This window comes from Pagrus major, chromosome 5 (genome assembly GCF_040436345.1).
Source record: "Pagrus major chromosome 5, Pma_NU_1.0".
In the NCBI taxonomy this organism is placed as follows: Eukaryota; Metazoa; Chordata; class Actinopteri; order Spariformes; family Sparidae; genus Pagrus; species Pagrus major.
In genome coordinates, this window is record NC_133219.1 from 35,935,621 (window position 1) to 35,948,858 (window position 13,238).

The 13,238-nt window shown below is 38.3% G+C and overlaps 2 protein-coding genes across 2 annotated transcripts; one reads left to right on the plus strand and one right to left on the minus strand.

The window, feature by feature from the left end:
* Positions 1 to 2,432: 2,432 nt before the first annotated feature.
* On the minus strand, positions 2,433 to 4,471 carry LOC140996389 (beta-1,3-galactosyl-O-glycosyl-glycoprotein beta-1,6-N-acetylglucosaminyltransferase-like). The gene is made up of 4 exons (XM_073466777.1): positions 4,164 to 4,471; positions 3,981 to 4,074; positions 3,050 to 3,454; positions 2,433 to 2,918 (listed from the first exon to the last, which is right to left on the minus strand). Exons 1-4 carry the CDS (start codon positions 4,469 to 4,471, stop codon positions 2,433 to 2,435), a joined length of 1,293 nt encoding a protein of 430 aa, XP_073322878.1.
* Positions 4,472 to 7,420: 2,949 nt separating this feature from the next.
* On the plus strand, positions 7,421 to 13,035 carry rfk (riboflavin kinase). The gene is made up of 4 exons (XM_073465510.1): positions 7,421 to 7,998; positions 9,093 to 9,244; positions 10,611 to 10,713; positions 10,967 to 13,035. Exons 1-4 carry the CDS (start codon positions 7,917 to 7,919, stop codon positions 11,137 to 11,139), a joined length of 510 nt encoding a protein of 169 aa, XP_073321611.1. The 5' UTR covers positions 7,421 to 7,916; the 3' UTR covers positions 11,140 to 13,035.
* The last annotated feature ends 203 nt before the right edge of the window (positions 13,036 to 13,238 follow it).

Sequence of the window (13,238 nt, forward strand, 5' to 3'; positions counted from 1 at the left end):
AAGTTCAGCAAATCACTCGTATTTCTTCACAGTTTGTGTGAGCGCAGCAGCTAGTCCTTATGCGCAGCGCTCCTCTCCACCTCTCTCACTCCACTCAATCAGGTTCACTAGGCCCCCCCCACCCCGCACTAGTGGTGGGAAGGGCAATAGGTAGCTCAGAGGTACCACAAAAAACAGTTTGTCTGTTACATTAGCACTAGTAGAGGGACAGCACTAGGAAGTGGTATGGTCACATTCTGTTACTGGCGCACCTCTCGTGAAACCCTATAGCGCTGTGAGTGGGGCTGCACTCATGCAAATAAACCCTATATTGCAGTGACTAAATGCTGAAACACTAAGCACTGGTTATCAGCGATGGCAGAGAAATGGGCCTCGTGCCTGTGGTGGATGAGCGACCACCTAAACTATAATTTAACAGCAAAATAACAAAAGAAATAGGGTAAAGAAAGTAAACAGAATAACCTACACAAAACAATATTAATGGTGGGGGCCAAGCAGCCAGGTATCGGTAAATTATAGAGAAAAAAAACAACAACAAAAGAAATAAGGTAAAGAAAGTAAAGTTGGACGAGCACTAAAAGATAGTCCATATCTGACCCTAAAGCCTCTATTACCAGAGATGTACAACTACAACTATGATTAGAAGGTTTGAGACAAAGTTGGGAGACAGATGTGTTTGAAAACATTGCAGAAGAAAGATGGAAAAAATTAGTTGGCTCTTGGAAAATGTGAAGCACATTCTTAATTTATAGCAACTTGACCTCGAGTTAATTGGCTAAACTAAAACTTGAGGAATAGTGACACCTGCTGGAGATGTGAGAAATAAGCTGGTACTCTTGTACATGTTACATTTCTATGGGGAAAAACAGGCACCTTTGGGAGGAGGTCACTACTCTCCTAGATCAATTGTTTCAGTTACAGCTGATTAAATTAAATTAATTTATGAGTTCTGGGTCTGTTACCAGACAATATCATTTTTGAATAAAGGAAAGAGTTTATGGGTCAGTCTGACGGGGAAAAAACAGGATGTAGAATAATATTGAGACACTGAATAAAGAGTTTGGCTCTACAGTAGATGAACATTACATAGTTATCATCAACAGATGGGATGCCATTTGTTCAAAACACATTTGAATGTAAAGGCAACAAAGAAAACTGCTTATTATAGAGGAATAAAGAGCAGTGGTGCTGAGCCTGATAATGTGCAATTAATAAAACCATTTTCAATTGAACCAGCAGGGAGATATTAGTGCAGTGGAGTGAATTTAACTCAGTACATTTACTCAAGTACTGTACTTAAGTACTTGTACTTTACTTGAGTATTTCAATTTTATGCTACTCAATGCTACAAACTTAATCTTAATGCAAATATTGTACTTTTTCTCCCCACATTTGTCTGACAGCTTTAGTTTCTAGTTACAGATGAGTTTTTCACTCCCTTCCTGTCTAGTGAGAAGCATGTATCTTCACTTTCTACAAATATACACATAACATCAATTAATCAATTTACTTTTAATACATCTAAAAAGACAACAACAAAGCTCGCAAACATGAACTTGACATACATTTCCCAACAACCTACATAATCTCATCTGGTGGAACCCTCCAGACAGCTGTCCTGAATAGTAAAGAAGGGCTTGGATGCCCGGAAGCAGTAGTGCAAAGGTAAGTGTTTAGCATTTGATATGACATATGACAATATGTGTGTTTCTCTGCCCAACTCTTTTAACAGGTGCTAGTTTCACTTGCCTGCATCTGTGCACCCTTCAGCATGCAGGTCTCAAGCCACTCTGCTTGGATGATTAGAGAGGCTGCACTCAGTCATTTTTAATTTCACTCACCTGCATGCATCCGCTATGATCAGGATGATATTTTTTATGACCCCACACCAGGATGCACATGTTGCACACTACCAATTGTGGATTTTTTTTATTTTTTTTATTTTTACACTGATCACTAATAAATGACCCCAACCTTTGATGTCAAGGTAAATACAATATAATCACATATAAAAGCACAGTATCAACTGCCTTAAGCCCTCTTCCCACATGGGTTTTTGCAGAATGGTTTGTGTGACTGACAGTGATGTTTTGAAGTCATTCCTGTGTTTTTGGCTTTATGTTTGGGTTCGAATATCTTCACAGTTCTTCTGCACACTGCAGTGTGTTTTGCTGCATGCTTTCCCTGGATTTTGCAAAAACCTAAAGATGGCTGACATGGAGCCATTTTCACAGGAAATGCTCAAAGGAGCATAGCTTTTTAGCAGATTGATTAAATTGACTAACTGACAAACAGCAATGAAATAACACGATATACTGCTGGATTAGCAGCAATAGGCTTTTATTACAATGCAAATATGCATAACAGTAAGATACTGCATACATAGAAACATTTAAATTATTTTATGCATTTTAAGCAGATAAATCATTCATCTAATGTAACTCAGCCAGTGCCTTTTGTCTCAGGTACTTCTCCAAGCAGTAGACAGCAATGGGATCTGTGTCTGTGTCAAACTTATTGGCAAAGAGGTGATGTTGCTCAAGCAGCCACTGTAGATCTCCAGCACCATACACACATATTGCCCTGACATGGTTGCCGTGACACTCTGGGTACACTGCCTCCAGTGACCCCTCTGACCCCTCATGCCACAACCACTTCACCAGCCGTGCAATAGCATTGATGTCTGTCATGTCATATTTGGAGTTGGGCCAAGTTGATCCAGGAACACCAGGGATTCGTTGAATAGTTGCCCAGAGGAACTCATCAGGACTGTAGGTATCTTTGGCCCACTCGATTAGTGTCTGTATTCGGTTGTCCTCCAACACGCTGCGGACATAGCCTCTGTTAACCACAATGTAGGCATTTCCAGACATAATAGGCAGGTTGAATGGAGGTGGGTCCTTCACCTTTCCTACTGCCTGAGACAGTTGAAAAAATATATATTAATATGATGGTGACAGACATTAATATCAATCTCAAAACAAGGTTTTTGCAATGGCAAAATTACTGTGCAAATTTAGCAAATTACAAAAATCTCCAAAAGAAGCACCTGGATTTGTCCATCAACTATCTGGTGAGCATTTGTCACCCTCCATTTCTTTCCTTCAGGCATTTGTTCCGACTCCAAGCTGTTACCGCCCCTCAATGAACGCAACATTCGTACAATCTCCAAGTTGGTTTTCAGAGGGAAATCCTGACCACAAAGGTTGATGAAGTATTTCCATGTTGTGCTGGCGTTATAAAGATCAGCCATACAGTTAAGGTCAGCCTGGACTCGTGGCCAGGCAGCATAGACCACGCTCACAGACTTGCTGACCATGAAGACATTCGGGAAACAGGAAGTAATGGCCATGATGGCAGAGAAGACTGAGATGTCAGATTTTTTGTCCACATGGACACAATAAATATTTTGAGGTGCATAGATGGCTCGAAGCAGTCGCTCAAAGTTCTGCACCTAGAGCATATGAAAAAACAATAAATTAAATCCTTTCTGTACGTGTTGCATCTTTATTTTTGGTATATTTAAAGGAGCCCTCCAGCAATTCAATATTCCTCTTCCATAAAACTAGAGGACTCAAAGGAGAAATATAAAAATTGAAGCAGCAGAAACTGAGATATCCTGACTTGACCATGATGCAAAGTTTATTAGACCGCCTGCCTCCAAAATGCTTTTATCAAATTCAACGCCTCACAGTTTGAAACACATGCTTTCTGATAAATAAATCTGGAGGCCAAACTGAGATAATCTGATTACTACATCAGGGAATATTTTTTTTCAAACTTTGGAAAGCTTCCTCCAGAGGAACAGAAGACATTACACAGATGTTTCTACAGCCTTACTCCTTGTTACATTTAAACAGACCTTTATGTGTAAAATCGGTGGAGTGCCCCTTTAAACAATGATTAAAGTGAATTGTTTAGACTACAACGCTGTCTTTAAAATTTATTGTATTCACATTCAGGCTTTAGAATTTACATACCTTATGATGGACAACCATAGAATAAGCCAGAGGGAAGTCCTTTTCTTCCTGGCTCAACGGGAATGATACGTATTTCCTGCTTATCTTAAATTTCCTGTAAATACATAACATTAAACAAATACCACACCTAAGCATTTACTTGGAGTTATACTTTAGTGCAAACTGTAGTTTGAAGCAACACACCTGCAGTCTTTTGTTGCATTGATGTAATACTCGTCAGGGATCTGAGTGCTGTTCTTGAATGTCTTAGTGATGGTCAGTAATTTGGCCTGCTCCAGTGCCTCCCTCTCTCCCCGCAGGATTCCTGAACAGTCGTACATTTTCTCTGGATCTCCATCAAGCTCAGTGTACTCCAACCAGCTGTACCTGAGACTGTAGGTAGGCTTCCAGCTTGTTTGGGTGTGACTGAGTAGAGTAAGCATCCATAGTGACCCTAGTACAACAATGAGCCTCAGCAACCACAGCAGCCAGCCTCGTTTCAGTAGCTTCATTTCTTGAGAAGAGGACCTCAACTAAGATGCTTTTACACGGTGAGTTCTGTATGCAGTCCAGCTGCTGCTGCACTTAGCCTTTATATGACTTTCATAGAGTCACTGATGACTCTGTCGCTATCTGGCATCTGGAAACCATATAAGAAAGGTAAGGTAATCGGAAGACATCTGTTCTCCGGCCAGATAGCTATATAACCTAACGTACGGGACCATAAAACAAAGGTCATGTCAGTGATAGTCCTTAAACTGGACTAGCAGGCAGACAGGCAGGCAGAGGAGGAACTTTTTAGTGCTCATGTTTTAATGATGGTATCTTGGCTAGTAGGAGCATGGTAGAAAAAGATGAAGTTTTTCTTTTCATTAAACATTTTTAGAAGGTTTCCCTACACATGGACCCCAAAACAGCATTATTGGGAGTGTTACCTGAGGACCATGGATGTTTTTTGTTGAATGTTTTTTTGGTGTGCACAAGGAAACATTTAACCAATGAAATGCTTGTCCATTTTACACATTTTCATGTGGAAAATGGTCAAGCAGATCAACAAGTGTATAAGATGGGGTAAAAATTACCTAATACAAATACAGAAAATGTAATTTCAATATGGAGAGACTTTATTGAATAATGTTTAAATTGGAATCTAGACACAGGTGGTTGTGCTGATGGGTGAAGAGAATGGCTGAAGATCCGGGTGTCATAAGGATAAGACTCTGATGAGCTTCAACTGGCAATAGATTACTTTATTGACTTAATTTTCACACTCTCAAGATTCTTCAACTGTCATCTACTCATTCAAACTTTGACCTCGATGCTCCATTCAAACTTTAAAACATTCACAGAACTTGGGACTTTCTCACATCAGTTCAGCTTTTCGTATAGTAATACTTCTGAAACACACGATCACAGTTTTTAACCTGCAGTGCGGATGATTGTCTCCCCCCTCTGGCAGTGAGAGTAGTTACATAAGCACTGTCAAGAAAACAACCAATCAATTATAAAATCAGATTTTTACCAATAAATACTTTTTAAAATCTAAATTGTTTTTCCCTGCAATTTTTTCCCCAATTTAAGAACATACAGTAACGAAAATAAATTAAATTGCAGTCAACTTTAAAACAAGCAGCAGATCTGACTGGAATGATAGCGTCTCATCTGTCTGTTACCACACACCTAAACTTCGCACCACTGGTAATCTGCTCAAATTAATTGCATGCATGCATCCGCTATGAGTAGGATGATATTTTTTATGAGCCCACACCAGGATGCACATGTTGCACACTACCAATTGTGGAATCTTTTTTTTTCTTTTTTTCCCCCTGATCACTCATAAAAGATTCCAACCTTTGATGTCAAGGTAAATACAATATAATCACATATAAAATCACAGTATCAACTGCCTTAAGCCCTCCTCTCACATGGGTTTTTGCAAAGGGGAATCACCAAATAAACTTTCTACACAAAAGTAAAAAAGAGTTAAATAAATAAATACATTTTAAAAAATAAATAAATACATAATTTAATTAATTAATTAATTAAATAAGAAGGCCTAGTTACAATAGATTTTAGTATAGTAAAGATGGTTCCCTGTAAAATAAAAATAAAAAATGCATCAGGTGAGAGTCGATGTGGATATGTGAAGCACTGAGCTAAAAATGGCATTCTCCGGAAACACTGTACCATATTCAAAACTTGCAAAGTTTCACACATTGATAAGGTGAAAATATATAGCTTACTGTAAATGTAATAACTTATATGGTGTTATCCCCAACAAAAGTTTAGACAAATCTGTTTCCCTGGCTGTACGTAGTCTTTTAAAAACATCTTTAGTAAAATAAATGAATAATCTTTAGAAAATAAACAAAATATAATGTGGCTTGTATCAGGCAGACAAGCAGTCAGAGGGAGCTGCTTTATCAAAGGCACCCTATTGTTATGAAGATTAAACCAAAATGTCAGAGGTCAAAGATGTGTGTGAGAGGCAGGAGTCACCTGTGGCAGGTGTTGGTTGTAATAATGCAGTGAATTGTCGTGCTGTGATTTAGGCTTATGCTGGTTTTGTAGAAAAACCTGCCGAAGTTGCACCCAGATTTGTATTGGACAAAATAATATGCACTTTTGCAACAAAATGGAAGACGAGTTGTGTGGTAGTCCTTCACCAAGTCAAAAAGAGACACACCTTGGCACTTGATAGCATTTTAAATGGGCTTTATTTTGATGACATTACAACATGTCCCTCTTACATTTGTATGTATGTAATATATCTTTGTGTAAAACTTTTATACACTTAACATAAACTTTTTTTTTTTGTGCAAAATACTATCGGTTATGATGTAACAGTATAGCCAAGTGCACTCCTTTGCAGACTCGTCATCGGCTCCCACCGCTCTGGGGCCACACTGCAGCCTTTCGAGTCTCGAATCTAAAATTTGTAGTAATATATGTTGTACTGTCGTTATTCTCTATATTACCCTGACACTTACTCTCAGAAAGGACATAAGTAAGCATAAAGAACATTAATAAGCATCATAAGGGTACAAGATCCAAAAATACATAGCTCCAAAATAATTGTCAAACCATATAGTAAATTGGCCAAACTCCCTTTTTGTAATTACTGCAAATCATAAAGGGAATAGAAGAGACACTTAATAAAAGAGGCAGGCAGCTTGTTTTGTCCTAAAACACTAAAGTTCATTTGATATAGAGAACATGTACGTAAATTCTTAAACAAATAATGTCAGCTGTCACGGAGGAGGCTTTTGTCTAACCATACAGAGCTTCATTTGCCAAAAGCAACACATTAATTGCCACCAATGTGTGAGTCTGAAAACATCCAGCTGAAATTTAGCAATTGCAAATTCCCCAGATGGGTCATTGAACGCCTCACCCGTAACCGCTTTTTCCTACAACACGTGAAGGCGACATGTGACTCTGCCTGCTTTTGGTCACGCGGTCAATGACATCAGCAGGAGCGTTACGTACGCAGATGTGTACAACACATGTAACAGCCGGCTTTCTACGAGCACCACCGCTTCATTTCGCCGTCATACTACGAGTGGACCTTCAGCGAAGGCAGGGCTGTCTTCTCTCGACTAACCACCGTAACAACCGACACCTCTGGATGCAACCGTTTGAGGAACAAGGTGCCTCCGATGAAGCTAACAGCGGTTAGCTTAGCTAGCATCGCCGATGAACTTTACCACCGCTGCTGATTGAGTAACGCTCAACTTTACCCAAGTCGGTCGAGCTAGCCAGGCAGGTGAAGCTATAGCGAAACGCAAGGACGGACTTTGAACTTTACAAGGGTAAGAATTCTGTTTTGTTTAGCTGCCAAGAGGTGCTAGCCAACGGAGTAGTAGTTGCTGATTAGCCAGTCGGACTTCCTTGTGTCGTTCGAGGTCATTCCGTACCGTCCATCTAAGAGAGCCAGCTACTGCCGTGAAATTAATCATGAAGAGCCTCCCGTACTTCTGCCGCGGAGAGGTCATTCGAGGCTTTGGGAGAGGAAGCAAAGAACTGGGGATTCCCACAGGTGAGTTATTAATCTGTCATTAATCCATAGCCTATTTTAGACAACGTCAGGATTGTCTGGCTCGTTTACTTTATGAACGCGCAGCCGGAGAACAGAGAGTCCAGTCAGATAATTAAGATAACATTGCCAGAGTGTGGTTTTGTATTGTCGTCTTCCTGAATTTCTGCCAGCCTTTTGTCAGATGATTTGGCTGATTACTGCCCATTCATGTTCCGTTTGTAGTTACCAAGTGAATATCATGTGTGACGACACGTTTTTACGCAACGACCGTGCGTCATTTTGCTGCTGCAATGAGTTGAGTGATTTGAGTACTTGGAAAAAGAGATCTTCACAGACAATGATAATGTCATCTGACCGAAACCATAGCTATTATGTAATGATAGCATTTCCAGAAATGTGTGGGAACGTCGTATCTCAATTAAACAGACGAACATTTGCAAATAGATATTGAATAAATTGTTCCCCCGACGTTGTCATCTAAAGAATATCAAATCTTTTTGAGAAGAAAATCTAAAATTTGTAGTAATATATGTTGTACTGTCGTTATTCTCTATATTACCCTGACATTTACTCTCAGAAAGGACATAAGTAAGCATAAAGAACATTAATAAGCATCATAAGGGTACAAGATCCAAAAATACATAGCTCCAAAATAATTGTCAAACCTTATAGTAAATCCCTTTTTGTAATTACTGCAAATCATAAAGGGAATAGAAGAGACACTTAATAAAATAGGCAGGCAGCTTGGTTTGTCCTAAAACACTAAAGTTCATTTGATATAGAGAACATGTATGTAAATTCTTAAACAAATAATGTCAGCTGTCACGGAGGAGGCTTTTGTCTAACCATACAGAGCTTCATTTGCCAAAAGTAACACATTAATTGCCACCAATGTAATTGAACATTTCTAAAGAGAATTTTCTAGCTGAGGTTATCTAAATCAAACCTCTGGTTAAAAAAATGACTTTCATCTGCTTTGATGAAATGCCCTCCTGTAAAACACCAACTTGATTTCAGGAGGAGCAGTTCTTTATCTGCTAACCTTTGTCTCTCCTTCTTCTGACTCTTCCTCCCTTTTTCTTTGCTATCTCCAGCCAACTTTCCGGACCCTGTGGTGGACAATCTTCCAGCAGATATCAGTACAGGGATCTACTATGGCTGGGCCTGCGTTGGTAATGGGGATGTCTACAAAATGGTGATGAGCATTGGCTGGAACCCTTACTACAAAAATACTAAGAAGTCCATGGTTAGTAGGAAATCAACGTTCATTGCAAACTGTTTGGTGTTTTACTGAGAAATCTATTTATAAAATTATAAAGTCTCTAACAATCCTGGGCAGTGATAGTATGGTCACAAGCCCACTTTCGTCTGGAAATCAAATTTCCCACAGTGACACAAAGAACATTTGTATTGAAAATGAATGAATAACTGCTCATTGAGGTTGTGTTTTATAGGGCTGCACAAATATAAAGAACGTAAACATCTTTTCATAAGTAATGCATACATTCATTAAAGTATAACTGATCAGTCAACGTGGTTTCATTCATGGTTGCACATGAATGCTGGTTCCAGACTTGAGACTTGTTTGTGGTTTGTCTCATTTGATAGTATATTTTACTGGAAAGAGAAATTTTTTGCACAATTCTCTTCACAATACAATCCAGTACTGGGAGAGACATGGTTTACCTCAGTTTTCAGGAAGATTTAACAGGTTACAAGGCTTTCCTTTTTTGTGGTTTGTTCCATCGTGATTTAAGAAAAATAGATCAAATGGCAGAGGTCATCTATCGCATGTTATACAAATAGGACTAATTGTATTTAAACACTAATTTGATAATATTTTACATTAAGACAAATTTTGCTAACATTTCCAGGAATCTGGATGTTGGACTGAATTGATCTTTTCAATATTTCAATACTTGTTTGTACTGCCCCTGTGGGGTCAAACAGGGAGAAAAATGTTGGAACAAATTAAATTAAGTTTTAGTTAGTTTTGACTCTGGGGAACTACTTAACCACACTTTAGCTCGGCAACATTCAGCTGATCAATGTGGTTGGAAAATCCCGTCAACTATTGAGAATAGACATTTTTGTGTTTGCTTATCATAGAGTGTGATGAGCTGGGAAAGTCCACTTCATGTCCTCTGAGTTAAACCACTGTATGTTATATATACATATATGTTATATATACAGTTACAACAATGTGACAGTGAACATTATAATCTATTTAGTGAAAAAGTAAAAATGGTAAAGTTTTGTTTAAAAAAATTCTACTTTCATTAATGCAGGAATTTACAACCCACACACAGGTAGCCTTGCCATATTGGAAAATGTGGTGTTTTGTCGATACTTGTTACAAAATTATTATTCCTTGAAATATGTTTAAATCTTTTTAAAATGATTAAAATAGTATTGTATACTTAAGTCATACTGTATACGCTGCCCTTTTTCAGTATTTATTTAGCAACTCCCCAGTTTTATTAATTTCAGGTGCAGGGCTGTGTGCAAGCCATTCTAATACTTTCTGATTTAATAACACAACAAGAGAAAGGCAGCATGTTATATTTCGACAGTTGAAAAGTAAAAAGTATGTTTGTTTTTTTTGGTTCTAGGAGACCCATGTGATTCACACATTCAAAGAAGACTTTTATGGCGAGATTCTCAATGTTGTCATGGTGGGCTACATCCGTCCAGAGAGAAGTTACGACTCACTTGGTAAGACACATTTGTCTTACGCACATTCACTTGCACACACAAGCTTCCATCTTCGTGTGCCTATCTCAAATATCTGAGGTTTCCCATGCCTACAGATTTGATCTTACTGTTCTTCACCTTGTCCTGCCATGACTCCCCCTTTCATATAAATATTATTATTTTATTTCTTTGCACCTCTGGCACACACTCACTCTGTCTTGTCTGAGTTCTTTTCTGCTTGTCCTCATCTCTGTCTTGTCTCTGTTTGTAATAGAAGCCCTTATTACGGCCATCAACAATGACATCGAGGAGGCCAAGGTCAAGCTGGAGCTCCCAGAGCATCTCAAACTGAGAGAAGACAACTTCTTTACCAGTGCTCGTACCTCGTCTTCAGCTGTGCCCCCCACCACCGCATCCACGTCACAGACTATTATGAATGGTCACTGACAGCTGGCTGTGACTGCAGCACTTTGTGCACACGCACACACCAGAGGAACCAGAAGTTTCTATATACACACAGGTGTGTGTGTGTGTGTATGTACTCATTAAAATCCACACCCTTGTTCTGAGATTTATTTGCTGTCATCGTGGCTGCACATGGACCTTATCATAAACAGCCGATCTTTTTCTTTTTTTCTTGTACTTTGTTGATTTGTCTGTGTTTAAAGAGCTCTTCAACTTCCTGTACGGGTTTGTTGCAGACATCCAACCACTTCGTAGAAGATATGGATATGTATATATTTAGACCAGTTGCCTAATCAAACAGCGTAACGGTGTATGAAGCTCTTGGATCTCAGTAGTCCTCCTGTATAATCTGGAATCTTTCATGTGAGAAGGTACCTTTTTTAAATATAGATTTTAGGATATTGCTCACCACAAAATAGTGGCAGATTTGTAACCAACTGTATATGAGAAATGACACAAATAGACCATAAACTCAACTCTGAATACTTCGTAGCCAAGGTAAAAAATACAACACTATAGATCTTCTCTGTTGTTGCGTTTTGTGTCTGCGTTAGATGGTTAGAGTCTGGGCATTATTATCTGTGACAGAAACACTGGATGACTTTATGCATCAATGGTATTAAAGTATCCTTGCTACCTTCTTTCATTTTCCTCTTGAGAAAGTGTCTGCCACCTTGTTTTTGTGACACAAGCCCTGTTTAACACTGTCCTAAAAATGAATGACCCTCAAACATCAAACTCATGATGGGATTTGTGATTGTTGTTTCTTTCTGTACAAGAATTATTTAATAACCAGCAGCATGGTTATTCATTGAACAAACAGTGTACAAAAACATGTTTTAAGCAGATGCTTGAAGGGTTGAAAATTATTTAAATACAATCGCCCTCTGGATTTGAGTGGTACTGTCTTTCCACTGCCGGCCTGGTAGGTTGATGGAAAATGATTTTAGATTAATGGTGAACAATCACTAAGGCTGAATAGCCGAGTTCTTATGCATCTCGGTTAAGTTTAAGTGTTTTGGGGTTTTTTTCTCACTGCAACTTGCCATTCTTTGAAGTGTATAAACACAAACTTATGCCATAAAAATGTTAAATGATGATGCAGAAGTCGGAACAGAAAACCCTACCATAAACATAATATTCTTTATTTATATGACAGTTCCTTTTTTAGTTCATGGGGTCTTTTAAAAATTCAAACAATCATTCACAAATTGTTGACAAAACCATGTAAGAGGAGTACCTCTGTACCGTTTGTGTGCGGACCTGTTTAGGAAAGAAAATGACATGAAACTTTTTAACATACAAGTGTGTAAAGTTCTTTGAACCCCTGTAAATACTTGTTTTAAATGAATGAAGTATATGAGTCCAGCAATGTGCTACTGGATCTTAAGTCTGTATAGTAATTTAGTTTGTTAAAGTGTTATCTGGAGTAAAAGGTTTGACTGCAATTTCATTTTATACATTTTACTTTCTTTTCTGAAAAGGAAAGATTCTAAGAGCTTGAGGCCTATAAGATAATAAAAAAGCCAACCGAGAAAGCAGTACTTCACTTTGCTATGTAAAGCTTTTCTTTTATGTTGAATACTACATTATCCATCATGGTCATCTTCTGAAGCACTTCATGTACAGAAGAAATGTCACTGTAACTTTCAACTGTAATGTGCTGCTGCCTCAAATCTGTCAAAGAGTTTCAGGAGGAGTACGCTTGACCTCACTGCAGTAAGGTCAAATGTGTTCCAGGCATATTTGTTGCAATTATTTGTTTTAGTTTACACAGGGACCAGGGTTACTGCATGTATAATTGCATCTTCCGCACATCTTTTATGTTTTCATTCTTGTGTTAAATGTAATTTTATCAAATAAATAGTTTGATCAAGATCTTTTGATTTTTGTTTTTGCAGCTGAGGAATCTTTTTGGGACTCTTGCATCATTGTAAAGCTGCCTGAATGTCATTTTCCTAACATCAGAAAATATACAAAGATACAAAGACTTTGCTATATTTCAATAATTTCTATAAATATAATTTTTCAAATACTAAAAGTTTAACAAATCATCTTTAAATTGCTTTACAAGCGCCCCT

Excerpts from the sequence above, each read along its gene's own strand:
- LOC140996389 (XM_073466777.1), bottom strand. The coding sequence starts at position 4,471 with ATGAAGCTACTGAAACGAGGCTGGCTGCTGTGGTTGCTGAGGCTCATT. Across the intron at positions 3,455-3,980 it reads CTATGGTTGTCCATCATAAG|GTGCAGAACTTTGAGCGACT; the intron begins GTATGTAAATTC and ends CATATGCTCTAG. Across the intron at positions 2,919-3,049 it reads TAGTTGATGGACAAATCCAG|GCAGTAGGAAAGGTGAAGGA; the intron begins GTGCTTCTTTTG and ends CAACTGTCTCAG.
- rfk (XM_073465510.1), top strand. The coding sequence starts at position 7,917 with ATGAAGAGCCTCCCGTACTTCTGCCGCGGAGAGGTCATTCGAGGCTTT. Across the intron at positions 9,245-10,610 it reads AAAATACTAAGAAGTCCATG|GAGACCCATGTGATTCACAC; the intron begins GTTAGTAGGAAA and ends TTTTGGTTCTAG. Across the intron at positions 10,714-10,966 it reads GAGAAGTTACGACTCACTTG|AAGCCCTTATTACGGCCATC; the intron begins GTAAGACACATT and ends TGTTTGTAATAG.